General features: G+C 43.4%; 1 protein-coding gene across 1 annotated transcript in view; it reads left to right on the top strand.

The window, feature by feature from the left end:
• The window catches only part of LOC134339348 (adhesion G protein-coupled receptor E1-like), a 53,745-nt gene extending 39,539 nt beyond the window's left edge, over positions 1-14,206 (top strand). The window contains exons 15-17 of the mRNA XM_063035764.1: positions 8,628-8,796; positions 10,782-10,868; positions 13,200-14,206. Coding sequence (XP_062891834.1) covers positions 8,628-8,796; positions 10,782-10,868; positions 13,200-13,217 — 274 coding nt within the window. The 3' untranslated portion in view covers positions 13,218-14,206. The remainder of the gene's footprint in view (positions 1-8,627; positions 8,797-10,781; positions 10,869-13,199) is intronic.
• The last annotated feature ends 5,063 nt before the right edge of the window (positions 14,207-19,269 follow it).

The raw sequence follows: 19,269 nt of genomic DNA, 5'->3' as shown, positions 1-19,269 counted from the left end.
GAAAATAAAAAGTCAGCTTAGTCAAACATCAATATGACCTGATGATCTGAACCCTTCTTATGTTACTGTTTGTGGGAGCTTGCAGGAAGCAAATTGGCTGCTGTGCCCTGCAGAACAGGTTCATCAAGTTAACTCCTAGGCTGGATGGGGCGATGTTTGAAGAATATTTGCGTAGTTTTGATATTTGGTTACTTGAGTTTATAGGGTGAGAGGGGGCACTTTGTAACGTAAAACATTCTGAAGGAGATTGAGAAGGTAGGTGTTAAGATGACGCTCTCCCACTGGGGGCATCTAGTTTCAGCATAAGTGGTGACCCCTTTCAGAATGGAATGAGGAGGGACTTCTTTACTTGGTAAAGTGTGAATCTATTCCCCAGAACAGTGTGGAGGTAGAGATATTAAATATTTCAAGACAGAAGTTGACAGACGTTTGAATTATGAAAGAGTCGAGTGGTTTGGGGGAGTACGAAAGGCAAGATTGGACTGTGCATGATCTTTACAAATGACTGAGCTGGATCAAGGGAGTGGTTTAAACTAATATAACAGTGGGATGGGAACCAGGATGACAGAGCTGAGGATGAGCCGGTAGGTTTACAGTTAGATAATGGATGTAACATGAATGTAACGAAGGACAAGCCAATGATTGGGTACAAATGCAGACAGAGCAAAGAGTTAAATTGTACCACAGAGGCAAAATTCAATAGGATGAGGAATGCAGGACTGAAGGTGCTATACTTAAATGCACATAGAATTCAGAATAAGGTGGACGAACTCATGACGCAATTAGAGATTGGTTGGTATGATGTTGTGGACATCACTGAGTCCTGGCTGAAAGAAGGCCATAATTGGGAGCTTAATATCAAAGGATATACTTTTTATCGAAAGGACAGGCAGGAAGGCAGTGGTGATGTGGCTCTGTTGGTAAGACATGTAATTACATCTTTAGAAAGAGGAGACATAGGGTCAAAGAATGTTGAATCTTTGTGGGTGGAGTTAAAAGATTGTACGCTGTTACGTACCCCGTAACTGGGTTGCCAAACCAGCAGAAATGGATCACTCAGTTGGAGTCTGGAGTACTAGAACTAAGAAAGTTTTATTAAAGAAACAAGCAACACAGTAATCGAAAGGATAATAAATGCAACCGTTCAGCAATGATAGCCACACATGTGCACAGAATTAAGATAACAGCATCAATCAAGCTCTATCGTTGTCTAGGGGTAAATGACCAAAGTTCAAAGTGACTCAAAGTTCAGTCCAGTTTAGTAGTTCAGTTCGCAGTAATCGTTGCCATGGCGATGGACAACATGGGGGGAGAGAGAGAGAGAACAGGAACAACTGATCATTCAGAAACGGCTTCACTCACAGACCAGCGAGATGGCTCACAAGCAGCTTTTGGGCGGGTCCTTGGTGATGTCACCTGAGGTCACCGACTGTGACCCCTCCTCCAGATGCGGTCGATCCTCTGCAGTGAACCCGGCACCCAGGCAAGGGCGGACACACACCGGGTTCCCGCTGATCGTACCTTTCCACCCCGGGCGTTGTCTGATACTTCTCACCGACTCGTGAGAGGCGTACCGCTTCCAGGGTCTCGTTACCTCGGGTGTCGTGTGTCCTGCCTTAGGAAACCTGTCCCTTTTTATCCCCCTGCTGGGGCATCGCCTGTCCACCACTTCAAACAGTTCAGGGTTCAAAGGGGAAGCCGCTCCCGACAGCTCTCTCTCCCACGTCCCTTCATTACACATCTCCAGACGCTGCTCCATTGTTCCTTATCTCTCCTTCCCCTGAGGGCAGGTGGCAGACCAACTGCTGATGCCACTGATGCTAGCCCAGGCCAGCAAACATCTTAATTTTATGTGTATTCTCGTCACAACGCTTAAAAAAAAACCATTATGGGGATCATATATAGGCCTCCGGATAGTAGCCAAGATGTGGGGTTCAGGTTGCAAAGGGAACTGAAAAAGACACGTAAGAAGGGTAATGTCACAATTGTAATGGGGGACTTCGATATGCAGGGGGATTGGGAAAATCAGGTTGGTGTTGGATCGCAAGAGATGGAATTTGTGGAATGCCTATGAGATGGCTTTTTAGAGCAGCTTGTGCTTGAGCCTAGTAGGGGAAAGGCTATCTTATATTGGGTGTTGTGTAATAACCCAGATCTTCTTAGGGAGCTTCACATAAAGAAACGCTTAGGAGACAGTGATCATACTATGATTGAATTCATTCTGCAGTTTAAGAGGGAGCAGCATAATTTACATCTATCTATATCGCAGTGGAATACAGGGAATTACAGAGGCATGAGAGAGAAGCTTCCCCGGTGGATGGAGGGGGATACTGGCAGGAATGATGGCAGAGCAGAGGTGGCTGAAGTTTCTGGCAATAGTTCACAAGGTGCAGAATAGATATGTCCCACAGAGGAAGAATCCAAATGGCAGGGGTAGGCAACTGTGGCTGACAAAAGAGGTTAAGGACTACATAAAAGCCAAGGAAAGGGCATATAAGGTAGCAAAAGTGAGTGGAAAGTTGGATGATTGGGAAGCTTTTAAAATCCAACAAAAGGCAACAAAAAAAACTATAAGAAGGGAAAAGATGAAATATGAGTGCAAACTAGCCAATAATATAAAGCAGGATACCCAAAGTTTTTTCAGTTATATAAAGAGGAAAAGGGAGGTGTGAGATGATATTCGATCACTGGAAAATGATGCTGGTGAGGTAGTAATGGGGGACAAAGAAATGGCAGATGAACCTAATGGGTATTTTGCATTTATCTTCACTTTGGTAGACAGCAGCGAAGACAAAGGATGCTCTTGAGCATCATGGTGCAGGAGTGAGTGCCATTGCTATTACAAAGGGAAAAGTGCTAGGCAAACTCAAAGATCTTAAGGTGGATAAGTCACCTGGGCCAGATGGACTACATGCCAGCGACCTAAGAGAGGACTGAAGAGATAATAGATACATTGGTCATGAACTTTAAAGAATCACTTGATTCCGGCATGATCCTGGAGGACAGAAAGATTGCCAATGTTACTCCAGTCTTTAAGAAGGGAGGAAGGCAAAATAATAGTCCAGTTAGCCTAACCTCTCTCATGTCGAACTTAGAAGGATCGAAACAGAAGAGCTAAGAGACAAGTTCAAGTCAGCAAAGAAGAATCTCTTTGCCACCTACGAACGACTGAAGGAAGAGGAATTAGCTGAGAGGATTAGAGAGGTAGAGGCTGCTAATGAAGACAAGCAGTATGGAGAAGCATGGCACCTAGTCAATGAGATCAGCAGACCGAAGAAGACCCCATCAGGTCAAATAAATGGTAAAACAGCAGAGGACTGTGTCCAAACATGGTTTACCCACTTTTAGAACCTGCTGGGAAGCCCTCCAATGATCACGGAAGAAGAAGAGGACATACCCACGATACTAATGCAAGTCGACATCGGTGACGACCTTCACAATTGCGGAACTGAAGAAAGCCAAATATGCACTCAAACAGGGCAGGAGAGCTGGACCAGATGGGATACCACCAGATGTCTTGAAGAACTGCGACCTGGACAACATCTTGCTGGGCATATGTAATACGGCAAACCAGAAGGCGATAAACCAGAATAGTGGTCACTCTCAAACATTATCCCAGTCCCCAAGTCTGGATCCCTCACGAAGACAGATAACTACCATGGTATCAGCTTGACCTGCATCTTAGCAAAGTTATACAATCGGATGATCTTGAACGGGCTTCACACCGCCATTGACCCTAAGCTAAGATTCAATCAGAATAGTTTTCGGCAGAAGCGCACAACAGTAATGCGAGTACTTGCTGTCTGCAGAATCATCGAGGAAGTCAAGAAGAACAACCGACCAGCTGTGCTTACTTTCATTGATTTTCGCAAAGCTTTTGACTCCATTCACTGAAGTAAAATGCTGAAGATCCTGAAAGCTTACGGAGTGCCAGACCGTCTACTGAGAGCAATAGAGTCCAGCTATACCAAAACCATGCGAAAGTTGTATCACCAGACCGAGAAACAGCAGCGTTCGAGCTCCTAGCTGGTGTGATGAAGGAGACACTCTGGCACCCTACATCTTTATAAACGTCCTTGATTATGCTCTAGTCAAGCTACCAAAGATCATGACAAGCTTGGTTTTACCATAAAACCAGGGCGAACCAAAAGGGTCAGACCAGTTACGCTCACAGATCTCGATTTTGCAGATGACATAGTCCTGCTCTCTGACCAGACGGAGGAAGCACAGCAGCTACTGACAAAAGTGGAAATTGAGTGCAATAAAGTTGGACTTCACCTAAACGCTAAAAAGATAGAGTACATGGCATTTAACTGTGACAAAGGTACTCTCAAGACTGTAAAGAATGATACCATTAACAAAATCTTTGACTTCAAATACCTCGGGTCAAGAATGATGAGTTCGGAGAAGGACATAAAGATATGGAAGGCGCTGACGTGGAGGGCTATGAACGACATGAAGGAAATTTGGAAGTCAAACCTGACCAGAGGGCTTAAAAAGAGGATCTTCATAGCAGTCATAGAGTCCATTCGCACGTACGGATGTGAGACATGGACATTCACCAAGGCGATGCGAAAGTCTCTAGATGGTTGCTATACTCAAATGCTCCGGTTGGCTCTTGACGTGAGTTGGCAACAGCACATGATGAACATTGAGCTCTATGACGACATACCGATGCTCACCACTAAAATCGAGGCGAGAAGACTGCAACTAGCGGGGCACTGTCTACGCCACCCCGAGCTACCTGCCAGCCTAGTCATCATATGGGAGCCCAAGCACGGAAGGATGAACCCTGGGCACCCTCCCAAGACTATGGTCAACACGCTCCTAGAAGACAGCGGCGCAGCTAATGTAGATGAACTGAACACACCGATGAGGGAGAGGGAGAAGTAGAGAGTCTGTCATCGTGCCCGACGCCGGCCCCCTAGGCCTGAGTCGACGTAGTAGTAGTAGCCTATCCTCAGTGGTTAGGAAAGTTTTGGAGTCTATTATTAAGGATAGGGTTTTGAGATACTTGGAGACTAATGATAAAATAAGTTATAGTCAGCATGGTTTCTCCAAAGGGAAATCTTGCCTGACAAATCTGTTAGAATTCTTCGAGGAAGTAACAAGTAGGATTGGCAAAGGAGAGGGAGTGGATGTCAATTACTTGGATTTTTAGAAGGCATATGATAAGGTGCCACACATGAGACTGCTTAACAGGGTAAAATTCTATGGCGTTACAGGAAAGATACTGGCATGGATAGAGGAATGGCTGGCAGGCAGGAGGCAGTGAGTGGGAATAAAAGGGGCCTTTTCTGGTTGGCTGCCAATGACTAGTGGTATTCCTCAGGGGTCAGTATTGGGACTGCTACTTTTCACATTGTTTGTCAATGATTTAGATAATGGAATTGATGGTTTTGTGGAAAAGTTAGGTGAAGATAGGTGAAGGGGTAGGTAGTGCTGAGGAAGCAATGCGATTATGGTAGGGCTTAGACAAATTGGAAGAATGGGCAAAAAGTGGCAGATGGAATACAGTGTTGGGAAATGTATGATAATACATTTTGGTAAAAGGAACAATAGTATGGACTATTATCTAAATGGGGAGAAGCTTCAAACATCAGAGGTGCAAAGGGATTTAGGAGTCCTTGTGCAAGACTCCCAGAAGGATAATTTACAGGTTGAGTCTGTGGTAAAGAAGGCAAATGCAATGTAGGCATTTATTTCAAGAGGAATAGAATACAAAAGCAAGGAAATAATGCTGAGCCTTTATAAGACACTAGTCAGGCAACACTTAGAATATTGTCAACAGTTTTGGGCCCCATTTCGCAGATGGATGTGTTGTCTTTGGACAGAGTCCAGAGGAGGTTCATGAGGATGATACCAGCAATGAAGGTGTTAACATATCAGCAGCATTTGGCAGCTTTGGGCCTGTACTCATTGGAATTCATAAGAATGCGTGGGGATTTCATTGAAACCTACCCAATGTTGAAAGAATTAGATAGGGTGGATGTGGAGAGGATGTTTCCTATGGTGGGGGTATCCAGAACTAGAGGGCACAACCTCAAAATTGAGAGGTGACCCTTTAGAACAGAGATAAGGTGGAATTTTGTAGCCAGACAGTAATAAGTCTGTGGAATGCTCTACCATGGACTGTGGTGGAGGCCAAGTTGGTGCATAGATTTAAGGAGGAAGTTGATCATTTCCCGATCGCTCAGGGCATCAAAGGGTATGGCGAGAAGTCAGGTGTTTGGGGTTGAGTGGAATCCAGGGTCAGCCATGATGGAATGGTAGACCAGACTCGATGGGCTGAATGGCCTAATTCTGTTCCTATGTCTTATGGTCTTAAGGGGCTAAATAGCAGCTCCTGTTTCTGTTTCTTCTGTTTTATACAATATACTATGTACTGTGGAGAGCATTCTGACAGGCTACATCACTGTCTGGTACGGGGGGCAGGGAGGGATCTACTGCACAGGACTGAAAGAAGCTACAGAAAGTCATAAAATTAGTTAGCTCCATACTGGGTACTAGCCTCCGTAGTATCCCAGACACCTTTTTAAAAAAGGAGGGAGAGAGAAACCGGGGAATTATAGACCAGTTAGCCTAACATCGGTGGTGGGGAAAATGCTAGAGTCAGTTATCAAAGATGTGATAACAGCACATTCGGAAAGCGGTAAAATCATCGGACAAAGTCAGCATGGATTTGTGAAAGGAAAATCATATCTGACGAATCTCACAGAATTTTTTGAGAATGTAACTAGTAGAGTGGATAGGGGAGAACCAGTGGATGTGGTATATTTGGATTTTCAAAAGGCTTTTGACAAAGTCCCACATAGGAGATTAGTGTGCAAACTTAAAGCACATGGTATTGGGGGTATGGTATTGATGTGGATGGAGAATTGGTTGGCAGACAGGAAGCAAAGAGTGGGAATAAACAGAACCTTTTCAGAATGGCAGGCAGTGACTAGTGGGATACCGCAGGGCTCAGTGCTGGGACCCCAGTTGTTTATAATATATATTAATGACTTAGATGAGGGAATTAAATGCAGCATCTCCAAGTTTGCGGATGACACGAAGCTGGGCGGCAGTGTTAGCTGTGAGGAGGATGCTAAGAGGATGCAGGGTGACTTGGATAGGTTGGGTGAGTGGGCAAATTCATGGCAGATGCAATTTAATGTGGACAAATGTGAGGTTATCCACTTTGGTGGCAAAAACAGGAAAACAGATTATTATCTGGATGGTGGCCGATTAGGAAGAGGGGAGGTGCAACGAGACCTGGGTGTCATTATACACCAGTCATTGAACGTGGGCATGCAGGTACAGCAGGCGGTGAAAAAGGCGAATGGTATGCTGGCATTCATAGCAAGAGGATTCGAGTACAGGAGCAGGGAGGTACTACTGCAGTCGTACAAGGCCTTGGTGAGACCACACCTGGAATATTGTGTGCAGTTTTGGTCCCCTAATCTGAGGAAAGACATTCTTGCCATAGAGGGAGTACAAAGAAGGTTCACCAGATTGATTCCTGGGATGGCAAGACGTTCATATGATGAAAGACTGGATTGACTAGGCTTATGCTCCTTGGAATTTAGAAGATTGAGGGGGGATCTGATAGAAACAAATAAAATTCTAAAGGGATTGGACAGGCTAGATGCAGGAAGATTGTTCCCGATGTTGGGGAAGTCCAGAACGAGGGGTCACAGTTTGAGGATAAAGGGGAAGCCTTTTAGGACTGAGATGAGGAAAAACTTCTTCACACAGAGAGTGGTGAATCTGTGGAATTCTCTGCCACAGGAAACAGTTGAGGCCAGTTCATTGGCTATATTTAAGAGGGAGTTAGATATGGCCCTTGTGGCTAAAGGGATCAGGGAGTATGGGGGGAATGCTGGTACAGGGTTCTGAGTTGGATGATCAGCCATGATCATACTGAATGGCGGTGCAGGCTCGAAGGGCCGAATGGCCTACTCCTGCACCTATTTTCTATGTTTCTATGTTTCTATCTTCAAGGAGCAGTGCCTCAGAAAGGCAACGTCCATTATTAAGGACCCCCATTACCCAGGGCAGGCCCTTTTCTCATTGTTACCATCAGGCAGGAGGTACAGAAGCCCGAAGGCTCACACTCTGCGATTCAGGAACAGCTTTTTCTGATATGCCATACAGTTCTTAAATAGGCATTGAACCCATGAACACTACCTCATGTCTTTTATATACTATTTTTAAACTATTTAATATACATACATATATATATTTACTTTTTTTCTTTCTATATCATCATATATTGCATTGAACAAGTTAACAAATTTCACGACAAATGCTGGTGATAATAAACCTGATTCTGATTCCTCTATCATAACTGGGTCTAAGTTCTGGGACTCACTCATCCACCTCCCCGTGGGAGCACCTGACCCAGAAGGGAAGCAGGACTTCAAGGAGGCAGTTCACCACCAACCTTCTCAAGGGCAATTTTGATGCAATAAACAACGTCCTTTCTAGTGATGCCTGGGGGACCAGCAATGTATCCAATAAACACTTTAAGAATATGCTGTTGGCTGCTGAGAAAACGCTGAGGGTATGAAAGATCCCCTATGAAATGCATTTCTTCATTCCCGTGCCTTTCATTCACATGGGTCTGTTTTTCTTCTTTTCTACAGAACCCTAACCATTAAGGCGGGCGCACGGATATTTGTTTTGGGATGCACGTGGATCTTTGGAATATTTCGTGTTGATGAGAGCACTACGGTGTTCGCCCACTTATTTAATGTTTTTGCCAGCTTCCAGGGTCTATTCATTTTCCTTATTTACTGTGTTTTCAATCGCCAGGTAAGGACCTCTTCCCTACGGAAACATATTCTCCTCTGGTCCTACTCTCTGCACACTTGTCATTGTAATGAAGGCTTACATAATCTTTTAATGAACTGTGAATTGGGAGCAAGAATCCAACACGTGGACCTTCACGTTTCCACTGCTATTTAATAAGGTCAGGCTGATCTGAATGTGACCTCAAATCTTTATTCCTCATGATGACCTTTCAACCCCTTTCCTATCCAAGAGCTCTCTACATCTTCCTAAAGTTTTTCAAAGACTCAGAATCCACTGCCTTCTGGCATTCTAGTTAGAGCGGAGGGCAGTCTCAGGCTACAGACAGACCTTGATCAACAGGTAAGATGCACAGAGCCATGGAAGTTAGAATTTAATGATGATGAGTGTGAAGAGATGAGGTCAAGTGTAGAGCCCTACTCTACAATCATCAGGCTTCTAAATAGCTTCACTCGTCTCAACTCTGAATCGATTCCACAACCTACAGACTCACTTTCAAGGACCCTACAACGCAGTTTCTCAGTATTTTTTTATCTGCACAATTTGTCTTCTTTTGCACATTGGTTGTTTGTTGGTGTTTATGCGTCATCTTTTTTCATAAATTCTGTGGTATTTCTTTAATTTCCTGTAAATACCGGTAAGAAAATGAATCTCATGTGGTGACATGTACATACTTTGATTATAAATTTACTTTGACTTTGACGTTGACAATGAATGTCAGGTTTTAAGGGAGTATTGAGGGACAGGGATACCTTGGTGTACAACTCCATAGATCCTTGAAGGTAATGGCACAGGTTGTAAAGAAAATATATGGGATGCGAACCTTAGGACATAGAATAGAAAAGCATGGAAGTTATCGTACAGCTGTATAAATCTTTGGTGAGGTTGCACGAGGAATACTGAGTGCAGTATTGGTCACCTCTATCTAGAAAGGGTATGATTCCTCCGGAGTGGGTGCAGAGGAGTTTCATCGGCATAATGCCATAAGACCAGAGTTAGGAGCAGAATTGGGTTATCTGGCCCATCGTACCTGCTCCTTCATTCCATCATTGCTGATATATTTTCCATCTCAACCCCATTCTCCTGCTTTCTCCATGTAACCTTTGACACCCTTACTATTCAAGAAACTATCAGTCTCTTCTTTAAATATACCAAATGACTTGGCCTTGACAGCCGCCAGTAGCACAGAATTCCATAGATTCACCACCCTCAGGCTAAAAAATTCCTCCTTGTCTCTGTACTAAAGTGATGACCTTCGTTTCTGAGACTGTGCCCTTTGGTCCTAGGCTCTCCTACTATTGAAAACATCCTCTCCATGTCCATTTTATCAGGGTCTTCCAATATTCAGTAGATTTCATTGATGTCCCTCTTCATTTTTCTAAACCCCATTAGAAGAATTAACTATTAAAATAATCCAGATTTGTATGGCATAACACCTGCTGCTAAAAACTAAGAAGTTTCTAGAAAAATACAAAATCAGCTGTATAGTGATTATTGGAAATTTCACTGAAAAAACGTATGTATGTACCTAGGTGATTAAATAAAAAAAAGTAAGAATAGACAAATTAAACTACAAGAAAATTAACAATTCTACAGTTGGGATGTCCTGACGAAGGGTGTCGGCCAGAAAGGTTTCTGTGGATGCTGCCTGACCTGCTGAGTTCCTCCAGCGTTGTGTGTGTGTGTGTGTGTGTGTGTGTGTGTGTGTGTATTGCTCTTGATTTTCAGCATCTACAGAACTTCTTGTGTTAACAATTCTACACCCCAATCCAACAGCCCCAAGGGACTTTGCATAGTTCACATGGAGGCTGAGGGTAGAAAGTCCAACCCTAATTGACCGACTGAATAGGAAGTATCAGTGAAGCTGCCTGTAGAAGAGGTTATTACATAAATTTAAATTCTTTCCTGATTTTTGGACACAGCATGTTGAACAGATGAAAGTGTTCTCAAAGGCAATAATTGGCTGAATTAATCTCATCTCATTGAAGGTCGTTAATGAATTCCGGAAATGGGTGACCAGTAAGCACAAGAGTTACACCACTGAATCCGTACAGACTGAGGTGAACACAAACGAGGTAAGGAGTTTTTATGCTAAAGGACAGAAACTTTTAGTAGCATGGGCTGCATCTGTAGGAGAAATATTCAGGTTGATGATCTTGCATCTGAACTGTTCCTGTGGAAAGCCATCTATCCGAAAAGTTACCTGTTTCTCTTTACACATCTGGGGAAGTAGAAAGAAGGGGTTGGTACTGGGCCCATTGTTATTTGTCATCTAGATCCCAATCTGGATAAGAATGTACAAGACATAGTTGGTAAGTTTGCAAATAATACTAAAATAGGTGAAATAGTGGACAATAAAGCAGATAGTCAAAAATCACAAGGGGATCTTGACCAGCTGAGTAAATAGACCACAGAATGGCAAATGGAGATGAATTTGGAGAAGTGAAATTTGGAAAGTCAAATCCAGGTAGGATTTTCACAGAGTATGCAGGGCCCTGGGGCCCTGGGAAGTGTTGAAGAACAGGGAGATCCTGGACTGCAAGTAGACAAGTCCAAGTCCATTGGAAGCTGGAGACTGGAGACCTGTCATGGAGTTAAAGGAGTGTGTATGTGCAAGGGTCAGAGGGTATTGCAGCTCTTTTATTTGTTGTGTTCTGTTTTATTCTGCCGAGTCCTTGTGGACATGTTAAGTCAGAATCAGAATCAGGTTTATTATCACTGGCATGTGACGTGAAATTTGTTAACTTAGCAGCGGCAGTTCAATACAATGTTGGCACTGGAATGTGTGGCAACACTTGCGGGCTGCCCCCAGCACACCCTCAGGTGTGTTGGTTGTTAATGCAAACAACGAATTTCACCGAACAATTTGATATACTGAACATGTGGTAATAAACTTGAATATTGAATGATTCTCTGATGGTGGAGTCATGGGTAGAGAGGGTTGCGAAGAGGGCTTTTGGCATGGAGTAAAGTGCTCAGTTTTGGTTGCCCTGAGAGAGGAAAGATGTTATTAAACTGGAGAGAGTACAAAAAATATCTACAAGGATGTTGCCAGGACTGAAGGAACTGAGTTATTGGAAGAGGTTGGTTCAGCTAGGACTTTGCTCCTTGGAGTACAGGAGACTGAGACTTACAGGGATGCGCAAAATAGAAGGGCAAAGAAAGGGTGAATGCCTTGTCCTTTTCCCAGGTTAGGGTCTCAAGAACTGGAGTGAAAAGGTTTAAGGTAAGAGGGAAAATATTTAATAGGAACTTAAGGGAATCATTTCATTCAAATGGTGATAAGTGTGTGACAGGAGCTGCTGGAGGAAGTGGTTGAGTTATGCATTATGATAGCTTTTAAGAGATAGATGAACGGGTATATGGATTGAAAATGTTTAGAGGGATATGGGGCAAACATGGGCAAATGGGACTAGCTTGGATGGGGACATCTTAGTCAGCATGGACCAGTTAGCCAAAAGCCTGTTTCTACACTGTATAACAGAGTAGAGCAGTAGGATAAGCACACATCTCTGAGGTGCATCTGTGTTGATTGTCAGCAAGGAGGGAATAGTATTACCAGTCTGCAATGACAATGGTCTCCTGGTAAGGAACTCCATGAGTATGAATTACATCGTGAAAATAGCTGATCCAACACACTTTTGGATTCCAGCAGTCTTCTGTCATGATCTCAGCTCCAGACAAGCAGAGCCCCTGCAACCAGCCAGTTAGAGTTCTACGGTAGTAGAACTGAAGTTCAGAACCATGGAGATGGTGGGAATGTTGCTGCCTCCACTTGTCTCTCTGCTGCTGGCTGAGACCCCCGATGATTGAATAACAAGGCAGTTTGCTCCCCTTGCTGGGAGTGGTGTGTGCAGGGTCATGGTAAGATATCTCAGCCTTGCCCCATCCTCTTCACACCCCACATAAGTGGGCGCCAGTCCAACAGACTATTATGGGCCACTGTAGGTGATGACCACACTGTGGCTTTTGTTCCCATTTTTAAAATTTAGTTTCATTTGGATATTAGCGTGGAACAAGCCTACGAGCTGCATCGCTCAGCAACCCATCTATTTAACACCAGCCTAATCACAGGACAATTTACAGTAACCAATTAATCTACTAACCAGTATGTCTTTGGACCGTGGCAGGAAACCGGCACTCCCGGAGGAAACTCTAGCAGTCACAGGGAAACTCCTTACAGACAGAGTTGGAATTCCAAATTCTGGAAAGTCCAAACTGTGATAGTGGCACCCCTGTGGCACCCCTCAGTCCTTCCTGCTGACAGAGAAACCTCAGGGTCCTGTCTCTCCTGGCAAGGCGACCAGGGCAAAGAACAGGGAATTTTCACCTCTGTAAAGATGGTCTTAACTGTATGTGGACTGGATCAACACAATTAATGGCAATCTCTGTTTTGTTTTATCCAGACTTATAAAACAATGTAATCAGAGGGATGGTTCAAGACCCAATGACAAGACTTGTCTCAGTGGAGATTCTTTCTTTAATGGTGTCTCACTCTTGTTGTTCCTGGCTCTGAGGATTGCGGGTTTAAGTTCCACTCCCAATGACAAAAGTTACATTTCAGGTCTGGTTACACCTCCAGAGTTAGTTGACTTGTCCTGAATTTGTTGAAAATGCTCATTTTTAATTTAGTCTTTAAGTGTATGTATGAAATTGAGTCTGCATAGGAATGTGTGTGAGAGATGGTATTTTTGTATACATGATTATAAATTTACTTCTGGACATTTACTAACTTTTGCAAAGCCATCCTCTGTTATTTTGCTTGTTGTTCCTTATGACTGCAGTGCTAACAAGGTTGAGAACATGTTGCAAACTGTAAGACCATAAGAAGTGGGAACAGTATTAGGCCATTTGAGTCTGCTCTGCCATTCGATCATTGCTGATTTATTATGCCTCTAGCATCCGTTCTCCTAGCTTCTTTCCATAACCATCGACAGCCTTACTAATCAAGAACCCATCAACCTCTGCTTTAAATATGCCAACGACTTGACCTCCACAGCCATCTGTGGCAACGAACCACCTTCTGGCTAAAGAAATTCTTCGTCTTCTCTTTTCTAAAGGGACGTCCGTACAAAGTCCAGACTGGTGCATCTATACAGCTCAGACACATACAGATCAGGCATACACATGTAGACCTGACTGACAGATACCAAACCCATGTAGTAGATTGATACACAACTTGGATATATACACAGTCCGCGTTCACACAAAGACAAACACATACACAGACCTAAAGCACATGCGCACTGGTCACGTACACACACACACCACTTAGGGTACTGAGGGCAATTTAGCCAGGCTGTGATTGGCTAACTTATGCACCAATAGAACAAATACCACACCTTCTCTTCTTCCTTTATGCAATGAACCAACATGTAGAAGATACTTGCTACTATAGTTTAAAAACTATGTGTATAAGAACATGCTTATGTGATATTTTCAATTGAAGTAAAGTTGTTTATTTACAAAGTTGTGCATGCTTGAAAATCACTGTACGTTGATCAAAATTCATTTAATCAAAGTATCTTAATAAATAAATATCATCATAGCAACATTGTCAACTGCAATGTGTCATTATTCAGGGTGAATTGTAGAAAGAATGGAGATGATTGGATAATTCTCCTGTCAGTCAGACTCAGATCCAGCTCTGCCGAGACTGAGGGGGTTGATTTTAAGTTCAGAATTTGTAAACACAACTGGTCTTTCATTAATGTAGATGCAGACACCATGTCCCAGAGAGAATGGAGGCAACAGATCTGCTTGCTGTAGAACTAATCCCTGATTTTAAATATAGACAAAAGAGACAGCAAATGAGCCCATGGACATTATCTTACTATTTTTGTTCTCTTTTTGCACTGTTTGTTTTTTTATACATATTTCTTGTTGTCTATTTTATATCTTGCCACAAAACAACAAATTTCACAACGTATACCAGTGATAATAAATCTGATTCTGATTCTGACTCAGATGCTGGAATGGGACACAAAAAACTGCTGTGGGGGGTGGGGGGATGTTCAACAAGTCAGTCTGCATCTATGAAGGAAAATAGACAGTCAATGTTTTGGATCAAGACCCTTCACTGAGACTGAAAGATAAAGGGGACGTAGCCAGTGTTATGAGTCAGGGGAAGGGGGCGAAGCAGATAGGTGTATTGTGACTGACTAAAACTAAGCAACACAGAAGCTGTAAGTGGGGAATATAAATGTCTTTATTCTTACAGCAAACTTTCAGGAAAGTAATCTAAGAAAAAAATGGATTTATGCTTCTTCAATAGTTCAATGGTTCCATTTAATATCAGAGAATGTATACAATACCTAACCTGAAATTTTTACTCTCTGCAGACATCCTCAAAACAGAAGAACCCCCCCAAAAGAATGAATGACAGAAAAAGCACAAGAACCCCAAAGCCTCCTGCCCTCCTCCCACAAACGAGCTGCATCGACCCTCCCCCTCCCCTCCCCCCTCACTTATTCTAGCATAAGGCAGCAGCATTCCCACCAGCCACCATGCAAAAGCAAAGCCCCCAACTTTGTAGATCATGATTGACAGTCCATGAAAAATTAACTGTTCACTACAGCATTTCGACATCTCGCCAGAAATTGCTCCTTCCACAGTAGTCAGTGGCAGGAGCAGGCCACAGTGTCGAGATTTCTCACAGATCGGTGGCACGTGTGTGAAAGGAGACCTTCGCGGGTGTTGGGGCTCATTCCGGCGGCCCAGTCAGTGGCAGAAGCATGCCACAGTGATGAGGTTTCTCACAGGCTGGTGATGCTTGTGTAAAAATACAAAATGGACAAGTGGGGGAGCCATTGTTGGGAGTAGGCATGTCAGGCTTTGGCTCAAAGGAGGCCTCAGCTCAGAAGAGGCATTGGCTCTGGGTGAGTTCCTGTTCTGGTTCCCCTTTTCTTTTCTTAGAGTACCTAGTGTACTAAATAGCTGTTGTGTGTTCTTCATGCAGGATGCTGGAGTTCTGGGAGTCCCAGAGTCACCCAAACTACATCTACATGAAGCACACCCAGCTGCAGCTCCTTGAAGACCATGTTAGGGATCGGGAGCAGCAGCTGGATGACCATCGGCTTGTACGGGAGAGTGAGGAGATCATCGATCAGAGTTACAGGAAGTAGTCATCCCTAAGTTGCAGGAGGCGAGTAGTTGTGTGACTGGCAGAGGAAATGGAAACGTGAATAGGCAGTTAGCGCAGAGTGCTCCTGTGGCCATTCCCCTCAAAAACAAGTATCCCATTTTGGATACTGATGTGGAGGGGGTGACCTCCCGGAGGAATGTCACAGAGACCAGGTTACTGGAATTGAACATGGGTGCTGAAGGGAAAGAGGGAGAACACAGGAGTGGCAATGATAGGGGACTCAAGTCAGGGCAACAGACAGGAGATTCTGCAGATCTGAATGGGTCACCCAGATGGCATGTTGCTTTCCAAGTGCCAGGGTCAGGGACATCTCAGATCACATCCACAGCATTTTGGAGGGAGGGGGAGAGCAGCCAGATGTCTTGGTACACATTGGTACAGCACCAATAACATAGGAAGGAAAAGCAAAAAGGTCGTGAAAAGAGAGTTCAGAGAGCAAGGCAGAAACCTGAGAAGTCGGACCTTCAGGGCAGTAATTTCTGGACTGCTGCCTGTGCCATGCCTCAGTGAGATTAGAAACAGGGTGGTTTAGCAGATTAATGTGTGGCTGGGAAGCTGGTGCAGAGGGCAGAGCTTCAGGTTCTTGGATCATTGTGCTCTCTTCTGGGGGAGGTATGACCTGTTCAAAAGTGACGGGTTGCACCTGAGCACAAGGGGGACCAATATTCTCATGGGCAGGTTTTTAAGGGAGGGTTTAAGCTAATTTGGCAGGATGGGATGGGAACCAGAGTGAAGGGACTCCGGTTAGGACGGATGATAAAAAAAGCAAAGATAGCATGCAGTCAGACTGTCAGGAAGGGCAGTCAGATGATAGGACAAAATTGCAGCCAGCAGGTTGAGTAGTATTGGTGCATTAGGGATGCAGAATCGAAAGGACAGCAAATACAGTACTCAAAGTGTTATATCTCAATGCACGGAGCATAAGAAATGAGGTGGATTATATTGTTGCACTATTACAGAATGTCAGGTACAATGCTGAATCACTGAATCGTGGCTGACGTGCAGTTGTAGTTGGTAGCTGAATATCCAAGATTTCACATGTATTGGAGGGATAGGAATTTAGGCAGAAGGGATGGTGTGGCTCTGTTAGTAAAGAATGGAATCAAATCAGTGAAAAGATGTTGAATTCTTGTAGGTTGAGTTAAGAAACTACAAGGACAAAAGGACCCTGATTGTAATTATATACAGGCCACCCAAAAGTAGCTGGGATGTGGACTACAGGTTACAACAGGAAATAGAAAAGGCGAGTCAAAAGGGCAATGTTATGATAATCATGGGAGATTTCAACATGTAGGTCAATTGGGAACATCAGGTTGGTAATGGATCTCAAGAGAGTGAGTTTGTTGAATGCCTACAAGATGGATTTTTAGAGCAGTTTGTTATTGAGCCTACTAGGGGATCAGCTAAATTGGATTGGGTGTTATGTGAGGAACTGGAGGTGATTAGCAAGCTTAAGGTAAAAGAACCCTTAGGAGACAGTGATCACAATATGATTGAGCACAATTTGAAATTTGATAGGGGGAAAGTAAAGTCTGACATAGCAGCATTTCAGTGGAGTAAGGGAAATTACAGTAGTATGAGAGAGGAGTTGGCCAAAGTAAATTGGAAGGAGATGCTGACACGGATGACAGCAGAGCAGCAATGGCGTGAGTTTCTAGGAAAATGAGGAAAGTACACGATAGATGTATTCCAAAAACAGAAAATACTCAAATGGCAAAATATTACATCTGTGGCTGACAAGAGAAGTCAAAGCAAATGTAAAAGCAAGTGAGACGGCCTACAACAAAGCAAAGAGAGGACATACAATAAGGCAAAAGGTCGTGGATTGGGAAACTTTTAAAAACCTCCAGGGGGAAACCAAAAAAATCATTAGGAGGAAAAAGATAAAATATGAAAGCAAGCTAGCAAACAATATTAAAGTGGATAGTAAAAGCTTTTTCAAATATGTAAAAAAATAAAAGAGGGATGTGAGTAGATATAGGACCACCAGAAAATGAGGACGGAGAAATAATAACGGGATACAAGGAAATGGTAGATGAGCTAAGTGAGTATTTTGCATCAGTCGTCACTGTGGAAGACACGAGCAGTGTGCCAGGTGTTGAAGGGTGTGGGGGAAGAGAAGTGGGTGCAGTTGCTATTACAAGAGAGAAGGTGCCCAAAAAGCTGAAAGACCTAAGCATACATAAGTCAGCCGGACCAGATGAATGGCACCCTAGGGTTCTGAAAGAGGTAGCGGTAGAGATTGTGGAGTCACTAGTAATGATCTTTCAAAAATCATCAGACTTTGGCATAGCGCCAGATGACTGGAAAACTGCAAATGTCACTCTATTCTTTAAAAAAGGAGGAAGGTAGCAGAAAGGAAATTATGGACCCATTATCCTGACTTCAATGTTTGGGACGATGTTACAGTCAATTGTTAAGGATGAGGCTATGGAGTACTTGGTGACACAGGACAAGATAGGACAAAGTCAGCATGGTTTCCTTAAGGGAAAATCTTGCCTGACAGGTCTTTTGGAATTCTTTGAGGAGATTAAAAGTAGGATAGATAAAGGGAATGCAGTGGATGTTATATATTTGGATTTTCAGAAGGCCTTTGACAAGGTGCCACACATGAGGCTGCTTACCAAGTTAAGATCCCATGGTATTGCAGGAAAGTTACTGGCATGGTTAGAACATTGGCTGATTGGTCAGAGACAGCAAGTGGGAATAAAAGGATCCTTAAACATGAGGAAATCTGCAGATGCTGGAATTTCAAGCAACACATATAAAAAAAATGGCTGCATTCACCAGCAATTTTTATAAAAGGATCCCTCTTTTGTTGGCTACCAGTGACTAGTGGTGTCCACAGGGGTCAGTGTGGGAATCACTTCTTTTTATGATGAATATCAATGATTTAGATGATGGAATAGATGGTTTTATTGTCAAGTTTGCAAATCATAAGAAGATTGATGGAGGAGCAGGTGTGTTGAGGAAACAAGTAGGCTGCAGAAGGACTTAGACAGATTAGGAGAGTGGGTAAGAAAGGGGCAAATAAAATACAATGTTGGAAAATGCATGGTCATGTACTTTGATAGTAGAAATAAATGTGAAAACTATTTTCTAAACAGGGAGAAAATCTAAAGATCTGAGATGCAAGGAGACATGGGTGTCCTTGTGCAGAACACTCTAAAGATTAACTTAAGACCATAAGACCATAAGATATAGGAGCAGAGGTAGGCCATTCAGCCCATTGAGACTACTCCATCATTCAACCATGAGCTGAACCAATTCTTCAAGTTATCCCCATTCTCCTGCCTTCACCCCATACCCCTTAATGCACTGGCTAATCAAGA

The sequence above is a fragment of the Mobula hypostoma genome, chromosome 29 (assembly GCF_963921235.1).
Source record: "Mobula hypostoma chromosome 29, sMobHyp1.1, whole genome shotgun sequence".
NCBI classification, from domain to species: Eukaryota; Metazoa; Chordata; class Chondrichthyes; order Myliobatiformes; family Myliobatidae; genus Mobula; species Mobula hypostoma.
This window is presented reverse-complemented; position numbering and strand designations above follow the sequence as displayed.